Below are 21,246 nucleotides of genomic sequence, written 5' to 3'. Positions count from 1 at the left end.
AGAGCCTGAGAAAGTCACCTATTTTTCATAAAAATTACCAGAAATTAGCAAACGTCTCACAAAAATAAGCTAAACTAAACCAAAGGGGCGAGCTAATAACGCTACAGGCCTACCTGCCCTTCTCACTGGCAAACGCGGCCATCAGCAGGTGGGAGGTTTCCCGGTCCCAAGAAGCAGCAATACTTCTTGTAACATGTACACGAGGTCAGCTGCGGAGGGGCGATTAATGCAAGAAGCATGTTTGAGAAAGGACAACCAAACAGGGAGCTACCTCTGCCTGAGAAGCCGCTCTGAAAGGGAGGGTTGCAGGCAGACACGGGTGTCCGGGGGGAAGAGCTGAGCGCGCCTCGTACGCCGAGGGAGGCCGCGATGCCAGAGGAATCGCACGGAGGGAACTCAAACTCAAACAAAACCCGCTCCGACACGAGCCTTGCGGTTCCCTGCTCATACACTCTGCACTTTAAAGTGATTACACTTCAAAACACGACCTCTATTTTCAAGTCCAAGCGCTACAGACACTTTCATCTACCCCTTGAATAAAAGGAAATAAGAGGGGATGGCTCTATCAGTACATAGAGCAGAGCTAGCAGTCGAGATATACTTTAATTTTGTTAACTTACAACAGGCTAGTGCCAAGCAACACAGAACAGCATTCCCTGGAAAAAACACTGTTCATCCTAGCACAAAGTATTTGTGCTAGGATTTTGCCTAACCACTGTTAGGCAAAATTTTATCATTGTAATCATTCTAAAGCATATCTGTACTCTTACCTGCCTTTCCAGGTAAGCAGTCTTTGAGGTTAAGTACTGATTTTTTTTTAGTCTCTTAGATTGTGACTTAGATTTTTTTTTAAATGACCAGACCACTTTACTGCTCATCCCCAGTAACTGACACTCTTCATAAACTAATATGAATTACTTCGCTCAGTGGTATAAGCCTGAAAAATTACTGTGGCAGAAGAGCACTTAGAAAAGATTAGAAAAATCAACCATTTTTAAAAGGTGTTAGAATCCCCCCAAAGGCAGGGGGATTTAGTCCAGATGCTCTTCCACATTGCACCCACAAAAGGCAAAGACCACAAATTTGACAGAAAATAAAGTAATTCTATCAGCTGGCTACATAGATATTTAAGGTATCATACCATGTAGAATCAGTTCATTTTGACATCTGGGGTTTCAATACAAGCATAGGTTTAAACTGGATTCATATTTTCAAATTCTTTTTACAAAATAACTGAAGTCTTCTTGCTTTTCTTACTGTTATTCCTAATAAAATCTGGAACTCTTGAGATCAAGTACTCAGCAGAGATGCTTATGTGGTATGTGTTGGTATATGTTTGGGCCTGTCAATATCTTCCTTGGCAGAGTGGATAATGAAAGCTTGTTTCAAGCATGGGAAATTCATAAAAGAAGATATAAAGCCAAACCTAGGAAAAAAGGAGAGTTAACAGAGCAAGAATCAGCACAGAAATACAGAGAAATGAAATTACATGGAGCTTGTAGATGAGAGAGAAGAGTTGCTACAACACAAATAAGTCAATTAGGTCAATAAAATTAGCAATGACATTGCTGGAGGAAAAGAAAAGGAAAATAACACTAATAGCATTGTTCCAGTTACACTAAGAAGGGAAGGAAATGAGTAAACCATGTATCATTGCCATGGTAAGGAAGTTATCTGGGGAAAAAAAAAACAGAAGGGCAAGAGTTTTGGTAGCATTTGGTAAAACTCTGGAAATTAACTCAGTGAATTAAGATCTACTTCTTACCACAACAAATAAAGAACAGGAACTTCACAAAAAAATGTTTTAGAGAAACGGAGAAATTTTTAATAAGCTAAAAATAAATTTTAAAGATCTTCTATTAATTCATGGTCCAGGACTGATTATTTCACCAGGAAAGAATCAATTTTATCATAGTGCTTCTGAAATGTATGCAGAAAAACTTAACTTTATGGCTATTACAGATACTGGAGCTAAGCTGGTCACAGCACTATGATAATTTTATTGCAGCTCAGTCATATTTGGTAAGTTATCTTGACCGCATTTAAATCTACAAGACTAGTCCATGACCTCAGCTCTTCATCAGGTTTTCCATCATTTACATCAGAAGGTAAAACGTGATTGAAGCAGATTCCATAGAATCATAACTAAATACCAAGATCATGAGCTAAAAGTTGGAGAAGCTATAAAACAGAGAGAGGAAAAAAAAGGAGGAGACAGCAGAACCAGATTACAACAAAATTTGTAGTTTAGCTCTGAGAAGATCTAGATTAGAAAAGGCAGAGGAACTATATTTGTTAGATTGCAAAAGCAAAAATGAGTTAAGAATGGTGAATCCAGGCTCATATATGAAGATGGCTGTTTGAAAGCAAGACAGTCAATCTCCAAAGGGAAAAGACTGATTTTTTCCCCTTCTAGCGAAAGGTGACTGCAAGGGATCAATAAAACCTGAAATGCCAATAGGAAAAAAACAATTTAGAACAGAATAAATCAGAAACAGAAAACAATTTTGAAATTTAAAAGGAATTACAACCTTATCAGATAATAAAATGTAAAATTGTCTTTTATTTAAGTAGTGGATGCAAAGTAAAGACTTTTCTTTTTCGTTTCTATAAACTTCATCATTGTAAGATTAGCTGGAGTAAAGGATGCTAAGTGCATGTAAGACATGGCTAGTTATATGAAGGACAACTTAGGCCTAATACTATGGCTCCCAGGAGAAATGTGTTACATACAGAAAGGAGATATTGATGTGGTTATGTTTAGATTTCATTTGAAAAGAGCAGTACACAAAGATGACAAATAAAGAAAGCACTACTCTAGCTACTCTAGCAATTTTATAAACAACAAAAAAAACCCCTTTAAAATCTAGACCTGCTTATTATCTAGACCTTATTCTGGAAAGGAGAACTTTGGTATTGTAAATTTAGACATATATCTGAAAAAAATGTTTTGGATTACTAGCATAGTGACTCTTCAATTGGCCTTATTGTCTTTGAAACAACATAAATCTTTCCTCAAGAAAGGCAGAGCAGGATCAAAAGCGACAAGAAAATACAAAGTCAACTGGCTAATTTACTGTACTATGCAGGACTTGATTCTCTTATAGCATGAGAGCTTATTCTCTTATAGCATGAGAGCTATTGCTTATACCTACAAAAAAAATTGACCAAATTTTACAGCAAAATATTAACATAAAACAATCGCTTCCTTCATGGCTTCTGCTAAACTGATTTTCTCCATTAGTGAGCATTTAGCTTCTCCCTGTCACACTCTTTCACAGGTACATTCCCCACCAGAGCAGTTGGCTTGCCTGTCCCCAGGACACGGTGTCAGTCGGATTTGGCATCACGCTGCCAAACCCGTTCCAGGGCCTGTGTGTGTATGGACGTGTGCTCGCACGCGGCTACATGTATGTGAGTCACAGAGAGACAGACGGACGATCCCGACAGGAAAGAAGGCTTCGTATGCACCTTCATTAACAGCACACACATATAACTAAACAAAGGGGTCAGAGCATACATTAGCCTATTCTACTTCCCTATTTTTTTTCCAAAGCTTCCATATGCCTTCGTCCTCATTTCTGAGAACTCGCCATCCCTTCTTCCTTTCCGTAAGGCTGACATTTGACAGCTTAACATAGCTGACAGGGTTACCCAACAGCCCACCCTCCCTATTCTCAATCCAATTAGACCTCTAATCCTCCAGATGAAAGGCCCAACTACTCACGTTCCTCATGACAACGACAGCTATTGATTACTTGTCACTACAGCTAACACCTTCTCTGTCGAGGCCACTCTGACAGAAGCAAACCTACCAAATTAGACAGCACTTTATCTGCCCTGGAGGCCAAATGGCACAACAAGTAAAGGCTAATAAATGGTATAAAAGTGAACAAATCATAACATTATGACAGGTTGATCGTTGCCAGCAGCTTCGCAGCTCAAGCTTGATGCTCCGTTAGACCTGTTCCTTCTCTTTTCTCTTGCACTCATGCTCCAACTTTGACTGAATTAAAGGCCAGAACAATTAAGGCATTTGACCAGCAAAGATAAGCTAGGATAGAAGTATCATCAAGGGACACAAATGTCAATAGCAGACTACCGTTTGTCAATAAAAACATCCCAGAGTTGCAAATGCTCAGGACTTTGCTCTCCGCTAGGTTGTACTGATTCCCTTTGCACAGCCCTCTTCTCAAATTCATACAGAAACCCTGGAAAAATTAACCCCACCAAGTCAGGATAGAAGTGGGAAACCTTGTTATGAGACAAGGACTGGCACCGCTCAAAACCAGCACTCCCTCCTGAGCTACACGCCACAGAGCTGTGGTTGTGCCAGTTAACACCTGCAAAGCTCTCCTTTCTTTTTAGGGAACTCATATAAGCCAGAAATATATCTTTGGAATATATTGTTTGAACACAAATTTTCTTAGATTATTTCTTGAGAAAAAAACAGTATGTTTCAAGGACACTCTACAGCATCTAGTAACATCTCAAAGTCACATCCCTCTAAGGCAAACAGAGGAGTAGAAAAAACAGCAAAATTTATTATTTGTATGGTAGCTTCATTCAAAAGCTTTACTAAGGATCAGAGACAGTGCCTGAACTGAGATTGTTTTTGTTTTCTTCTTAATGTTCTCTTCCTGATGTTTATTGCATTAGGCCACCGCAGGAACATTAATAGGACTGTGTAATTACAAGAATAATGCAAGATAAAACTAACACGCACACAAACACTTCCTGAAAGAGTTAAAAAGCAACTACCTCTGCCCCATGGCCATTAATTAGTCGATTTCTTAACTATGGCAAAGATATTTCCCAGTATGGGATTCATATGCTTCTGAAATTATTTATGAACAATAAAATAAAATAATCTAAAATTACCTGAAAACTAAATAAAAGCTTCTTTAGTTAAAAACACATAGAAAACCACGTCAGGTTATTCTTTTTCCAAAAAACCCTACAGTTTAAGGAAAAATTACTGTGTAACATCTAGATTTCACAGATACATGCAATCTTATATGCAAGTACATCATAGTATTATTTTAAAAAAAAATACTATAATAAGATTTCTTCAATAATAAAAATAGTCATTATTATGCCATTCTAAAATGTACTCCAAATGCAATAAATCACTAAAAATAGAGGAAATTTAAACAGTGAAGTAGTATAGCATTTGTTTAATGTTTTAATAACATTCAGCCTTTTTCAAAACAAGAGTAGTTCAGAATTGGTAACATTTACCAGTGACAAAACTCCCCGTGCTGAAAGGGACCTCTAGTGGCTTATCTAGCCAAACCCTGCACATCACACAGAATTAAGTAAACTCATTCCAAACTATTCCTAACAGAGACATATATCTGGATATGCTAGAAATGGTGAGACCCCCACGTTCTCAAGGGCTTTTCAGGTTTTTCCTGAAAGTTTTCCAGGTTTTTCAGGTTTTTTAGTTTTTCCTGCATGAAAAAAATATCTTATTGTTCATACTATAAACTTCCTTGTTATCCTAGGTTATATTCACTACTATTTTTTCTTATCAGATTCTAATAATTTCGTATACATACCTTATTTACTGATTGAAGCACTATATTCTATCATTCTCTGAACTGAGTTGAGCTAGTTCATGAGATGTACTCTATTTTGGCTTTTGGGTCCTCAAAGCCTTTTATTATTGTAAAAGCATTTTATTTTTAAATGTGATGGACAAAAGAAAAGCAGTATTATACTAGAGGACTAGCTGCTGCCAGGTAGTGAATAAAATCTATTATTCTTCTTGATTTCTAATCGTACTGGCAAAATCTGTGTCTTTGTGTAAGACTTATCAACGCAATGAATTGGCTCCTCCAGGATAATCCCTTCATTTTCTTCTGAAAGAGTTAGTTATAGCTGGCTTATGAGCCTTGTAAGTATGAATCTTCTCTGCCAGTACTGGTCAGGATCAGAAATTGTAGTGTTTTCCAGGCTGTGTTCCAGGAGACATCCCTGAGAATCCCACCTGAGCAATCCTACGCACACAGCAGGGGTTCATCTGTTCACAGACATCTCAGAAATACTCATTCTTTGTTCTGTTTTTACAGTAGGTTTGCAACCCCCACAAAGAAGAGGAAATAATGCAAAGCAGGGATGATACAGTGCTGGCTGAATATACACTGCACTCTGAATATCAGCTTTCCAGCAAGCCAGCTGCCCCAGGCAGTCAGCAATCACCGCTTGACGTGCACCCAGCACACGCAGGCGAACGCGCTGGGCTCAGCCCATCCCTCTCCATACAAATCTACTCTACTAGGTGGTACTCACTTAAATACTCCACAAGTATTTGAGAGGATGCTGTGAGCCCCTTTAAATGTGCCCCTCCACCCCTCGCTCATTTGCTCCATTTTAAATTTTGTTATTATGAGGGGGAGCAGATAGAAGCATAGTGTCTAGAGCAGGCTATAGGATCAACCCACTAGAAAATCAGAGTCATGCTCTTTTTGCCTCACGCTGCTTTCCCTCATGATCTTTCCAAATCCAATCCTATCTGAAGGTAGTGACTCGCACTACTTTTATTGAGCCACACTAATTCCTCTGCTGTTCAAAACAAGTGCTGGAAAACATGCATGTTCAGGAAGGTACACACACAAACTGAAAGTTATATTCTCAAAAGCACATTAAATTAATTAAAAGGAGTCTATCTTATATGTACTGTAGTTTTTAGAGACAATTCATATCATATTCATCAATGTTGTCTAAACAGAGACACAGGGCTTATGTCTGATATTTAGCTACTTTGGAAATTTGATCTCAAACTTGAAGTCAAAACTTCAAGTTAGTTATGTAAGTTTGTGCACAATCTTATCTGACACTGAGATTTTATACTAACATAAAACTAATGACAAACCATATTCAGAATCTCCTGTGACACTGAAACTTGACCTGTGAAAACAGTATTTCTGTGGTGCTATCTCCTACAGACCACTGGACTGGCGGGATGTTAAGCCACAGTTTACACCAGAAGATTGCAAAATATCAAATGACAAAAAAAAATGACTTCCCACTCAGTAATAATGTGCAATGCCCTTTTCCAGTACCAAAGGCATGATGTGGTGTGTAAGCTGAAAATCTACTGCCTGAAAATGGCCAGAGCACATCGTGATCTCGCAAAGCAGTGCCCACACCAAGCTCTACTTCCCAACAAAACTGCAGTCAATGTTTCATAGAAAGCTAGAGCACCCGCACGAAGGTGGGGTCCAACTGGTTGCAATTATCATCTACTATAATGTTTGCTCTAAGCCATTTTGAAGACCTTCTCTCTCCTTTACAGCTCTAACATGGCTATTAATCAGGAAGTAGAGTTTTGGAAGCGAGAAATACACAATACAGATTTCTGGCCACTTTCCTAACACCTACTGTCGACTGATTCCCCAAAACCTTTTCAGATTAATCATTTTTCTCCCTGGCTTCATACAAACGAGCTTAACTGACTCGCACTGGTTTCCTCAAAAGGTTTGTGCCTTCTGCATGACCGTAGTCCAAACTGCCACGCATGTTTCAGAGGAGAAATGGTTAAATGTAAGATGCCCCGAAGCTCTCTCAGCTGCTGAGTTTCCTGACAGGATACCAATACTTCAATTTCAAGATCACCATTTCATACTTTACCATTTGCTCACTGATCACGACAGCTTAATGCAAAAGCAAATTAAATTATTAATGAAATCTACAGTGACAGTCTAAAGCAGATGTACAGAAACACACAATACACACAAAAGAAATCCACACCTTCCATTTATCTCACAAGCAACTTCAAAAGACTTCTCCCTCTATTCAACTGGCAAGCTGCTAATTTCCTATCTAAGGCTTTACAAATGTTTTTTCCCTCATATCTAAGTTTGCTTAGGAAGTTTCAGCTCTGTCTCTGGCTGTTTTCTTCCTCCTCCTCCTCCTCCTCCTCCTCAGTGGTGACATTCTGTAGGATCATCTCATAAATCCCATCACTGGAGTAACGTGATTTTTTTTTCTTAAACTTTTCCTACAATTATTTATAACCATTTCAATCTTCTGGCTCACAGCATGGATCAACAGTAGCATTGGCACAAGCAGATTTAGGAGCATAAGAACTTGTGCCAAATGGGCAGAAAAGGAATCATTACTTTGTACAACTCATTTTCTGTTGACTGATTGAGCTCAGACAGATACGGGATAAGTCACCTGCTTGTAAAGAGGGAGGGAATTGAGGTGGGAAGGGCAATCCTGCCATCCATTGAACTGATAAACAATAGCTGGATCAGCTTGCTAGTAGTACAATACATACAGCAAACTGTATCCTCTGTCCTTCAGCATATGCAGCACCTTCACCTTCAGGTCACATTCACAAGAAAGAATTCTTTATTTGGTAACATAAAGAAAACACTTGCATCACAGTTAGTGCCTGTGGTTTAAATAAACACAAAGGAAAAATATAGTCCTGCATGCAAGAATAAATATCCTCTCTTCTGTCTGACTGGTTAGCATCATATCTCAGCCTGTTCAGATTGTCACATTTGGTCATATTGTATGTTTGAAATATGAAGTTTATGCATACTTCATGAAATCAAACACAGAATTAATATTCACAACAAAGGAACCCCACAAAAAGTTACCAGTCTAGGATAAAAAGAAGATGAAGCGACCATAGTCAACTCCAAAAGACACCAGGAATATTTATTTTCACGACACAGGGAAATAATGTTAGAAGTGTACGTGATTTTTTCTGAAGTTCAAAAGATTCCTTATACATCGAGAGACTACAGCTCCAGGAAATGCCTCTTGAAAAAGATAGTGGGAGAAAATACATAAAATGCTCCCAGGCAAGGTTATTGAGAAATAACCTTTTAATACAGACATCATTTACTTGAAGAAGAAAAAGAGAAAAGGCATTTCTGCTTTAGGACTCTTAGGCTACCATGACTGTATTCATTAGATAAGACTTTTCCATGACTTCATATGTGTTAAGTGCTGTAGGTGAGCACATGTTGCAGACAGGACAGACAAGACTTCACAGTGACAGTGGAACTTCAGGTTCAGGACAGTGGTACTGTCAGGTACTTCTCTAAACTGCAACTTACTCTAATTACAGTATTAGTCAAGTTTAACTTACACAGGGCATGGCCGTGCACAACTGAAGAACGCATTCACACTATTTTTAAGCAGCTAAATTTCTATCCGAACTTACCCGCATAATTCTAAATTTAATATATCACATGAACGTTTCAATTCCCAATAGAAGACGCAGCAGCACAGCCCACAGTCCCTATGGAAACCATTGAGCAGAAGTGTGACCGAGCACTGTCACCCACAGTGAGAACACTTGGGGAAGGTCTGTCCAACTCCTCATGAACTTGGAGTGTCTCCTATGTTGGCATCCACGTATCCCTTCCCCATCTTGCAGTTGTATCATCTTATTACAACCTTATCAAATGCTTCTCTATTCAAACGCATACATCCCACCTCACTATATAATGTTTCTGCACTATGGCTATCTTTATGTAATCCTGACTAAAATAAAAACAAAAAATTGCAGAGTACAGTAAATAAAGTTATATAAAATGGCTAATGGAAATGGCTATGCAAAAATTACAAACAGGTGTTTGGTATAGAAACCATGGCAAGCACTCTTTACCTTACTTGTACCAAAAGACACAGCTTACGTTGTTGAAACAATCTCAATTTTTGAGCAGCTATGTTTTCAAATATAAAAACAGTAAGCAAAAGCTATTCTGTTCAGTTTTAATTATGTTCTCTAACAACTTGCTTTTATATTTAGTTTATGAACACTCACAAGTCTTGAGTAGGCAGCCAACCCACCTTTTCCTCTCCATCCTTGGGTAGTTTGCTCATTCCCCTGTCACTGTGGATATTTTGTCCTAGTCCTAAACAAACCCGAATTATTGAAGTACTGAAATTAAACTTTAAATTAATTACATGTTAATGCTGAATTCTTCCATTTAGCACTCTTTGCTGTGACAATATGATTTCATAACACTATTGCCTGAAACTTTAGAAGGAACTACAGGCAGTAACACATTTCTCTTCCCACTCTGGCACTGATTTGTGCTCTCGAACACTGATTGCGTTCAAGAATTTGGTGTTCTTGAAAACCCCAGACACAGCACAAATAATTAGCACTTTATGGCCTTCTGAGAGAGCTGGGCCTGTTCAGCCTGAAGAAGAGAAGTCTGAGCAGTGACCTGATCAGTGTCTATAAATACCTCAAGGGAGGCAGTGAGGAGGAGGGGGCGGCCTCTTTTCAGTGGTGGCCAGCGACAGGACTAGAGGAAATGGCCACAAGCTGAGGCACCAAAAGTTCCACAGGAACTTAAGGAAACATTTCTTAACAGTGAGGGTGACAGAGCCCTGGCACAGGCTGCCCAGGGAGGTTGTGGAGTCTCCTTCTTTGGAGATCCTCAAAATCCGCTTGGATGCAGCCCTGTGCCATGTGCTCTAGGTGACCCTGCGTGTGCAGGGGGGTTGGACTAGATGATCTCTAGAGGTCCCTTCCAACCTTAAGCATTCTGTGATTCTATCCACTAAAAGAAAAGGTAACATTCTAACCAGGATCAGTGTATGTAAAGTAAGCTCTAAGTCTTTACACAGAAGTAATTATCCCAAAACACACAAGAAATGCCTTTTTCATAGCAAGTAAGAGTACAAAAGGTACAGCACACTATCCGCTTATTTGTTTTGCAAGGCTCTATAATGGCAGAGCCCTTTTTATTTTATTACCTTTTGTGCAGCAAGATGGAGAGCAGTCCTTTGGCTGCGATCAGCCCTGTTAACATCTGCTCCTGCCTTCAGCAAGGCCTCGGCGCAGTCCAGCCGGTCGGCCAGCACGCAGTACATAAGCGGAGTTCTTCCAAACTGGTCCTCCTTATCTTTCAGCTCAGAGTTTCCTAATAAAATAAAATAAAATAAATAATTAAATCTCTCAGTATGTGGAGGAGTATTCCTGTTATTAAAAGGGAAATTCATAAATGATTAGGGTGATCAAAGTAATGGAGTACAGCCCATAGACTCCACAACTACACCTACAAGTACAGGTGTATTTCTGCAATGACACAATTATGTATCATTTAAAAATTGTTAGAGAGAATTGGGTTGCAAAGATTACTTAAAAGAACACCAACAGCAAGTAAATGAAGTTGTCTTCCTAAAAGCTATAAATACTGTATCTGAAACAAGTTTTGAAATCACTCACTGCAATGTTTAATTAAAAAGCATAAAGACATCAATAGCCCGTCAATATCATTATTTACTTCAGAGTGCCTGATAATAAGGAAACTAATAAAATAGTTAAGCAGCTTTCTTGGATTTATATGATTATATGGAACTTCTTCTAGACTTTCACAATATTACAGGGTTTCTTTTGCAAACTAGTTGTAGTGCCAAGATAATTTTTTCCTCTGCTATTAAGAAAAAAAAAAAAAGTTGTAGTTACATATTCCGAAACAGTGATGTCTTATGTCTCAATATTTTAGCTAAGAATAAATGCTCTTAATAAACGAATATCTTTGCTGCTCATTAAAGCATGGTGCAGAACATCAAAGCCAATTATGAACAATGTAGCTCTGTACAGCAGTATGGAGTTACTGTGGTCCAAAGCAAAAATATAATTTAACACAGCAATGATCTTAGCTAATAAGCCAGTTTCCCTAATAAACTATATATAGCCATGTGTTTTATCAGCATTAGTTCAGTCAGCAACAATTCAGGCATCTCCAAAGCACATCCACTGTCCTGCGTTAACACAGCTTAAAACGCAGCTTCCATTTGGTGCAGATCAGAGGACCTGGGCTTTTACATATACTTTTAAGAAATACAGAAACACAAAGCTCTACCAACAACCTTCCTGTACACGGCTTAGCCTCCAAAGACACCTGCTCTTAGATGAGCACTTTTCACATTGGTCCCTCTCCTTCAAATTCCAGGTTGCTTCTCTGTTTTATGCAGCTCTACAGACTAAAAGAAAGAAGTGGGCACAGAATCACACTAGCAAATACGACCTAAAGGAAGAGTGCAGCTCTAGCTAGTTATGGACATTGTTTTCTTCTCCAGCTCATAGAGAGCCATGTAGCTGATGAATGAAAAACACCTTCCATGGCTGCATACAGTCTGAGGCAAAAATGAGGCAAGACCTTTAAAGCTCAACAGCAGCAATTTGCCTGAGGTTGCTGCACTGCTTTTTAAGGTAAATATAAATATATATATTTACCTTAAAAATATATATATATGTGTGTGTGTGTGTGTGTGTGTGTATACACACACACACACATATATATACATATATATATACACATACACACATATATATATATGTTTTTCACCTAGCAGAAGGTTTCTTCTTTTTCATTCTGGCTGTTTAAAGGTCTCTCTATGATTTGAGTCCTGAAGGTACTTCACAAAAAAGCATTTCTGTGGTGATGTTCAACTTGAGAGAAAGAACGAGGAGACACTGTATCACTATCTGATGCTAAATGAGACAAAGTTCAGGAAATGTACGAACTACAAAAACTTGTGGACATAACAGTAAAATCAATTACTGTTTTCTGGAATCAATAAAGCACAGATAACCTTTTAAACATTCAAAAATGAAGTAATTTATAAATCTTAGAACTCAGAAGACTAATGTGCTATAGCAAGTAATCTACTATTCAATTCAGACATGAATTGTACACTGATGTACCTAAAATGTGCCACTGCAAAATTAAATTCTATTTGACATCCCAGGCAAAGAAACAAACTGTCTGATCTCTCCACTTTCAGGATAAACCTTCTCCCTCTCACAGATTACATAGGCCATGAATATCACAGAGTCAATTCTGAAATATCATTCGTACATTCAGACTTCTCCACTCCAACACAATCTTCAAATACTCTTACATCAGATTGTGTAACATATCTATGCATTGTTATACCAAAAAGGGGACTGTAAAAGTGGAAGGAGGACCTGAATCTTCCTTAGTTGTGAAAAAGCACCTCTTGTTACTTGTAGAGTGTCTTGCCTTTTATAATTCATCATCTAAGTTTTATTCAACCTGCAGCACTGCAGAGTAAGGAAGTGAGAAGCAGAGGAGGATCAAACAGAAGCAAATATCTCTATACTTGCATTCCAGAACTGTTAGTCAATATTAAAAACAAAACATCATCCTGGACATTTCAAAAGCATTTGGATCTCTGTGGTAGATAATAATGGTTTTAAAATGAGGAGTTGGCCTGAATGGACACTTCGGTATAATGGTTATTACACACATTTCTGTGTTCTTGTAATGAGACTTTGCATGCTCCTTAAAAGCAATAACATGCATCTCCCCTAAACTATACATGAAAACTTGAAATGCAAAATGATCCTCCAACCAAAAATGAACTTATGTTGCCTTTTTTCCAAGGATTATAATCACGTAGATGGGTTTTAACACTAACAAAACTGATAACAAAACTGACATGTTCGGTGTTGCATGAAAACACGGGAAACTTGACGCTCTGAGCACACCAAAAAGCCTTACATTGCACGATGCTGAAAAAAATGTGATATAGACACAGGCAACTCGTGCAATGTAAACTATTAGCATGTATTTGTTCAAACCTGGATCACACAAAACACACATGGTACATACTGTGTTTTAATCCATAGGCTGTCAAAAAGGCCCGACAGTGGTTAAGAAACAAAACCACAAGCTTATTCCACAAACCCCTTTCTCGCTAGAAATTGTTCCTTTTACCTTTAGTTCTATTTGGGCATCTGACGAGGTACAGGTTGTCAAAGGAAGGCAGTATCTGGGACACATTCTACTGTTTTGAACATCTGTGCTCCTTTAAAATTAAAAGCTAGCAGAAGGGAAGATTACACATGTCCATATAAATTCACTATGCAGAAATGCAATGTATGTATTTGCATACATTCATGCAGGCCTCATCAAGCTAAGTAGCTGAAAAATGGAGTAACTGGCAAACGGGCTAGAGGGGCTTCTATTTTCCTAGAAACTGATTAACCAGATCCCTTTACCCCACCATTAATATGTTCTCCTTAAATAGGGAAAACTCAAAGGGGAACATATTAATGAATTCAGAGGGAAAAGACCTCCCTAAAAGAAGTGGAAAGTGAGATTTTATCTTACTGGATACACCACTGTATGCATAACCAGACGCAGAGCCCTGCTCGTTAACAGAGTATTTAACTCTCACGCGTAACACTGAAGTATTGTCCTGGATTACATGACTCTATTAAGTGTACTCATGCAGTTCAATGAATAACGTAAACTGCTCAATTTACTTCTGGCCTCAATTTATACCAACACTGCCTTGTAAAAATCTAAAAATATTACTCTGATGTCAGCACAGGCATTCCTCTTCTGCTAGGCAATAGTTTTCTTTTTTTTTTTTTTCTTTCCTGTCCTGGAAATAAGTAAAGCCTGTGTCATATCCTGCCCATGCATGAAAAGGCAGAGGAGACACATGTTGTGGTTATAGTAAAGACTGAATGGATCATGCACTTTTTCTGTCCAGTACATAAATAATATACAGCTTTATTTTTTGTAGCATGATCATCATTAATAAGACAGAGCTTTCCATACCCAGTTCTAACGGCTGTTTTGTGGTATAGTTGACAAGGTGTACCAGCAATACAGTAGTAATTATTCCTCTGTGTTTTCAAAGAGCTGTCTTTTGGCTGTGATTAACAAAACACACCAAAGTCAGCGAAAACTCTTTGCTGTCACTTCTAATTGTTAGTCAAAATTTGAAAACTCAGTCTTTTCCCCCCACCCTTGTCCCAGTGGTTAGCTGAAAGCTTTCCTAATACGCAGAGAACTTCAACAAGTAGGTACTCACAGCTGCTTTGCTAAACCGATTTTGAAAAGTATTGGTCTATTAACTGCACTTCTGTTGTGTACAAATCATTCTATACAAGAGCGATCAGATATTATTAAATGCAATGTTACTGCCTTTATTTTGCACTAAGACAAAGCTGATGGCCCAGGAAAAAAAAATCAACCTAAAAAGCTTCAGCAACGTTAGTTTCCTCAAACTTTTCTTTGTATAAATTGAGGCCAAAAGTAAATTGAGCAGTTTATGTTATTCATTGGACTGCATGACTGCACTTAATAGCATCACGTAAAAACATCTTCTGAGAGAATCAGGCATCCTCTGTAAAGCAGGTCATTCATTGCAGTAGTTTGATCAGCAAAGAGGAAGAACATAAAGCCACAGATTCTGAAACTGCAGTGAAAATTCTGCCTGGACAACACATTTGTGCAGATGCAGATGAAGTCTTATTACAGTCTAATTATAGGAATACTTCAAGATCTTTAAATACTTGCTCCAGAAACAGTGAAAATCTACACCCTTGGGTCTCTAATACAAGAGCGGCTAGGAGGCACTAATGTAAGGCTGCAGGTTTCACTTCCTATAGCTACAAGGGCTGGCTAGCCTGACTGCAGCAGCTTTTTACCTTTAACCAAGGCAGAATGGCTTTCTATACCATTAAGACTATAGACCTATAGAGCTTACTATCTTGTCTTCAGCACATGGCAGCAGAAGATATACTAAGAGACTAAATTATTGGTTTAATATGATTACCATTAAATCACATATACTTATTGAAACGGAAAATTAACAGCTTAAATAGAGCAAAATTCTAGTTATTTCAGTCCTTTAGCCTTATCAAGACCCAGGTATGGGATTCTTCAAAAGGCTGAGCAAAAAAAACTTTCCACATTATCAACTGGTTCTTAAATAGAGAGGAAAGGTAAAATTCTAAACTATTTAATAGATGAGATTTCTTTTTTTCTCCAGAATCACTAGAACCAGACTCTCTCTTCATCCTTATTTGTCTTGAAGAAAGTTATTAGAATATCCAATGCCACTTCAAAGTAACTAACAGGGCTTAATTTCTCCACAAATTCTACAGGGCGATAAAACTTCATTAATTGTAACAAGCCAGTTGGAAACACAATTTCCATAAAACACATTTCCCACAAAAGCAGATTCCTAAAACAGTGATTTAGAACCAAAATACTTCAGTCCAAAGCATTTTTTTTCCAGTATTTTAAAACAGACTCCTAAAACAGGAGTCTTGAGTAACTCTGCTGGTCACATCATTTTTAGCAATTTTCTGCTTTGCTTCACACAGAAGTACAGCTCAAAGGCAACAAATGATAAAAGTATGAATAAGCAGTTTTATTTCGAGGACTGCATTTATTCTAGAAATAAATTAATTCCCAAAGAAAAGCATATTTTAAAGATCAGAGCAAAAGTTAAAACAAAAAGCTTCAACTTTTATGTCATCAAAATTCAGCTACATTGAAAGCATTTACCTGCTATTAGCTTTTGGAGGGCGCTCTTATCTCCGTTAACAGCAGCAGCGTGCACCTCAGAGGCTAACGAGGAACCATTGAAGAGGCAGCTCGCTGAAACATTCATACTCTTCCGAGATACTATCATAGGTCAGAGCAGAACCAACAACATCTTTGTAGGAATTCAGTTCTAGAAAAGCAATATAATACAGTTGAATTCATATAACGCTACGATTACTAAGGCAATGCTAAAGAGAATAAATTGTCCTGTAAAAAACTAACAGGCAAATCAAGTAACAATAAACATGTTTTACAAGTTAAATGCACCTCAGATCAAAGTTCAACCACACAAAGTCTACATGAAGAATATATATTATAGTTTTGTTGCCTTTAACATGAAATTCAGTCAGTAAGCTTTGCCAAGAGCTGCAAATGGGATAGTGTCTATAAACAAACACACTAATGAGACTGTTCTTCCCAGTGCTGAAAGGTATGCTTCATATCAGTAACAAAGGATACTTTAAATAACTAACACATGGTGCTTGATACATGGTGTTTTTTTACCATAACTGTCTGCAGATATACAGATATAAGGATTATAAGTAGTATCTTTTATCTGAATAACTGCCATTAATGAAAAAGTCAGATCAGTTCTATGACCTTCAAACCTGAAACTGAGGTGGGCAAATTGCACCTATGCAAGCAAAGCCACAGTGGATTAAGCAGTAAAGTCTGGCCTTCAGTCCTGTGTCAGACTCGTCAGTGGTAGATACCAAAGAACAGAGCAACTGATCTGATTTCCCCCTTTCCCAAATACTCTAAATTGCCATCCCTTCAAGCTCAATCACTTCCTGAACTTGACTTGATTTCTGTGCTTTCAGAACTGAACAAGTTCTATTAATTTCCTCAAGGATTTTCTTCTTTATAAACTAACTCCTCCAGCCACCTGTTAAACTTCCTCATACCCAGAACATGCTCCGCTAAGGAGTTCCACAGCACAACAAATACTGCACGGATGAACCTTCAACACTCAGGGCTGAACCCCCTTTCCTTTCATTGATCTGATTCTTGCTCCTGTCTTCATTTGAGGGCCATTAATTCTTGCACTGGAAAGTCATCTGGCAAGCATGCCCATTTCAACCTATCTTTTTTGAACATTTTGCAGATCCACAATATGAACCAGACCTCCACTATGCATTCAAGATACAAGCACAGATTTATACAGTGGAATAATGACTTTCTCTACAACCTTCTCTATTTCATTCTTAAATTATCTGCTATCATTGCAGTTGACTTTTTAGCTACTTTTGAAGTGAAAGTCATTGAAATTTCACTGCCTCAAAATCCTCATAATCATCACTTCAGGCCCACACTATTTCAGACCTGAAGAAGGTCTGCATGTTTGAAAGGTTTTAAATTTTTTTCCCCAACAGCATCAAACAGTTGGACAAAATACAGCACTTCTACCTTCACATCTTACATATTTAATATCTGGAATGGAAAGAAAACTAAAGGAAGCAAACAAGTACTGGGCATGGCAGGAAAAAAATTATTAATAATCTTGCTGTAACAACATTTCAAACATTTCTAGCGCTAGCCACACACTTTCTCTCTTTTTAAAGAAGATAAAAAGGCATCCACAGCTTTCCAAATACTCATGCAGTTCCCTCCTTTCTGAATATCCTCTCCTTTGGTGGAACTGCTTTTTCATTTTTCAGGACTGGCAAGCTCCCTTCCAACCCAGCAGCAGGGCATTTCCTTTCTGTTACATTCCCTATGTAACACTGTAGATAAGCAGATACGGTTCTTCTTATTCAGGTAAGTCTGAACGAAGCAAACAGGACAATATGAAACTGAGCATCAGATACAGCTGCAGCACTTCCCCCTCGGAAACCAAACCTTCCATCTCTCTCTGATCCTGATATTCCTATAGATACATAAAATTGCCTGCTATATAAAAGAAACACAATCAGTATTTAGCTGCAATCTGAACAGGGGACAAGAGGGAGATGGAAGAAGGCTGCAGAACTGGGTCCTGAGGCACATAATTTAACATGCACTTGGCACGCAGGACTACAGCTTCTCTCTAACTCGTCTCCGCCTTTTCCCCAAAAGCTTCATCTGGATACGGAAAGTATGTCAGGAATCTCTATTATAGGCACTGTTGGAATTTGACATTTGTTGGGATTCTGAGGTACTATTTTCATTCTCCCAAATTATTACTGATATCTTTTCTTCTACCTTTACTTTTTCTCTGTAGACTTTCCTCTAGCTTTCATTCCAGCTGATCTGGAAATTCACTCTTGGAAGCGATTTCTTCAAGACTTGTCTATTTACTGTATCTGAATATTCTGGACAGCCCACTAAAATAAGTAAAGTTTTCTGTTCCTATTTCTTGTACTGCCTGGGGTCTGTCTATAGCCTGGAGTTTCCAATAGGATTAAAACCCAAGTTCTTTCTCATGCATAGATATCCACTCTGTGGATAAGTGTCATTTGGCTCTGACACAGTTGAATCTTCATGTGATCAAACAGAACTAAGCAAAGTAGCTCCAAACAGAAACTTAGTAAAATGAATTTAAAAGCACATGAGCTAAGAACTAGCTGTTTAAACACAAACCAGAATTTGATTTTTTTTATTATTTTAGGGGAAATCTACAACACTTCATGGAGAAGGATGTAAGGGATTAACACCCTGGGAAGCACAAAACATTGATTAAATCCTGATGTGAAACATGGCTTTAATTCCAAGGTAAGGTTCACATCAACTTGGAAACAGAACCAGCAGCAACAGTAGCTGAAACATCTGTGCCAGCAAAGCTTTGTTGGTATTTTGGTATTGGTATTTTGTTGGTAAGGTTTTATATATAAAGAGCTATGAGAAAAAAATGCAATTTTACCTACCATATCTCTACCACTGTTACTAAAGAGTTTAAATAGCAAATAAATATTTATTTTTTGTAAATCGCAATTTTGATAGCCCCTACAGAGTCACCACATGAAGAGGAGAAATAACATAATCACTCTACTGCACGCCTCAAGGTGCATAAATAAGCCATGACATAAACCCTTTAGGGGTTTAGTAAAGTAAAACCCAGCAAAAGCTGCAGATCTTCATACAGCATCAGAAGCAACCCAATTATAAATCAACAATAATACAAATCTGGCTGCATACAGAAAAGAAGGATGATCTTAACTTATGGATAGAAAAAAAAAAAAGTCATATCTGTATAAAGGGCAAATAGTTCTACAGCAGGGGAGAAGAAACCAATTACCTCCAGAACAATTACCTACCACCTCCAGGACAGAATGATATCTCCATTTAAAGGTCTAATAGTATTTCAGAATTTCTCTAATCCTTATAAAATGTCTTACATTCCTCTGATTCCTTATAAAAGAAAAAATCATAATTGCCTTTAGGCATTTCTCTCATACATATGATAAAAAGATAAACTGATATCTAGCTTGATAAAGTTCCTCATCATCAACAAGTTGTGTCATTTATTTATAAGGGATGAAAAACAACCATGAAAATTAAGGGAGAAAAGAATACAGGGTCCATTTACAAAAAGGTACCTAATTGGCATTAACCATAATACACATTATACTACTGGAGTCAGATAAGTAATTCACACTTTCATTTTCAGGCTAACTTGCAGAGAAAAAAGAATAGTCTCATTAATACACCTAAAATACAAGGACAGTCATATGACGGACCAAGGGGGCTTCAAAGTACGTGAATTTTCATGCTGAATTATGATACCTCTACTTGGCATTGCGTGTAATTGGATAACTGGAATCGCACCATCTTAGTTTCCAGCAACCGTTAAACTCTAAAGTTGCCAAACTCTAAAGCAATACGGCTGCTGTATCAAATTTTATGGCTCATATGAAAGATAACAAAGAATTTACAAGCGTGAACATATTCAGGGTGTTCATTTCACAGACGAAGGACTGGAGACTCCTCACGCAGAGCCGATCAAGCCAGGGGCTACTCCAGCCTGTAAGAGAGGGCTCCTGTATGCCCAGCTGCGCTTACCTCAGGAAAACGGTCGGCCAAAGGGTTTTCCCGAGGCTGCCCGTGGAGTGGAGCCCGTGCCGGCGGCACCCGGAGCGGGCGACAGAGGATTCCCCTCGACGTTTCCCCCGTGCTCTGTTTCAGTCCCCAGGCAGGGGCTGGAAACGGATACAGCGGGAAACGGGGATCTCATTCGGAAAGTTCTGCGAGGTCTCAGGCGTGCACTGCAAGCTCGAAAGCTTCTAACGCTCAAAAAATAATACTGAAAAAGGAAGAAAGCGACAGCATAAGTGTTCTGCCTCTGAAATATTTGGAGCTTAGTGTGAAAGAAGGAAAAACGTGTTTGCTCGTGTGGTGACGAGCCACGACCACGCTCAGCTTTAGCAGGCTGCTGGGCTGCGATTTGAAGGCGCTCCCGAGCCGCTCCCTCGCGCAGGCAACGTCCCCCGCTCCAGCCAAGCGCTCCCACCGCGTTCCCGCCGCTCCGGGAGCGCCCAGACCCGCTCGTGCTCCCACCTCCACGCGCCCCGGCGGCCGCGCAGCCGCCTAACGGAGGCCCCAACGGTCGCGGCGGGACGTTAAGCGGCGGCGGCGACGCCACTTCTCCCGCCGCGGCCGCACCGTCCACGCGGGGACCGCGGAGCCTCCGGGCGCCTCGCTCGAGGCTCGCGCCGCCTCCCCGCCGGGCCCGCGACCCGCCGCCTGTTGGAACCAGCGGGGCGGAACTCGCGGGGGCGCCGCGCGTGGGGATCGCGCTACCGGCGACCCCCGCAGAGACGGTTAATCCCGCAGCGGGGCCGACCCGCAGCGCCCTCCTTCTCCCCCGCCCGCCCGCAGCGCGCGGCGGCCGCGCCCCGCCGCTCACCGTCCCACCGGCGGCCCCGGCGCCTTCCGGGCGGCCGGGACTACGTTTCCCGGCGTGCCGCGG

The 21,246-nt window shown here is 39.4% G+C and overlaps 1 protein-coding gene across 1 annotated transcript in view; it reads right to left on the bottom strand.

Annotated features, from left to right (window-relative positions):
- INVS (inversin) overlaps positions 1-20,639 on the bottom strand; it is a 58,751-nt gene extending 38,112 nt beyond the window's left edge. Inside the window, exons 1-3 of the mRNA XM_026044172.1 lie at positions 20,340-20,639; positions 16,323-16,491; positions 10,738-10,904 (exon numbers count right to left, since the gene is read on the bottom strand). Of these exons, the coding sequence (XP_025899957.1) occupies positions 10,738-10,904; positions 16,323-16,449 (294 nt within the window). The 5' untranslated portion in view covers positions 16,450-16,491; positions 20,340-20,639. The remainder of the gene's footprint in view (positions 1-10,737; positions 10,905-16,322; positions 16,492-20,339) is intronic.
- Between the last annotated feature and the right edge of the window lie 607 nt (positions 20,640-21,246).

Source organism: Nothoprocta perdicaria, unplaced genomic scaffold (assembly GCF_003342845.1).
Source record: "Nothoprocta perdicaria isolate Ctin4 unplaced genomic scaffold, notPer1 scaffold_351, whole genome shotgun sequence".
Taxonomy (NCBI): Eukaryota; Metazoa; Chordata; class Aves; order Tinamiformes; family Tinamidae; genus Nothoprocta; species Nothoprocta perdicaria.
Note: the sequence above shows the minus strand (reverse complement) of the source record. Positions and strands in the feature narration are given on the sequence as shown.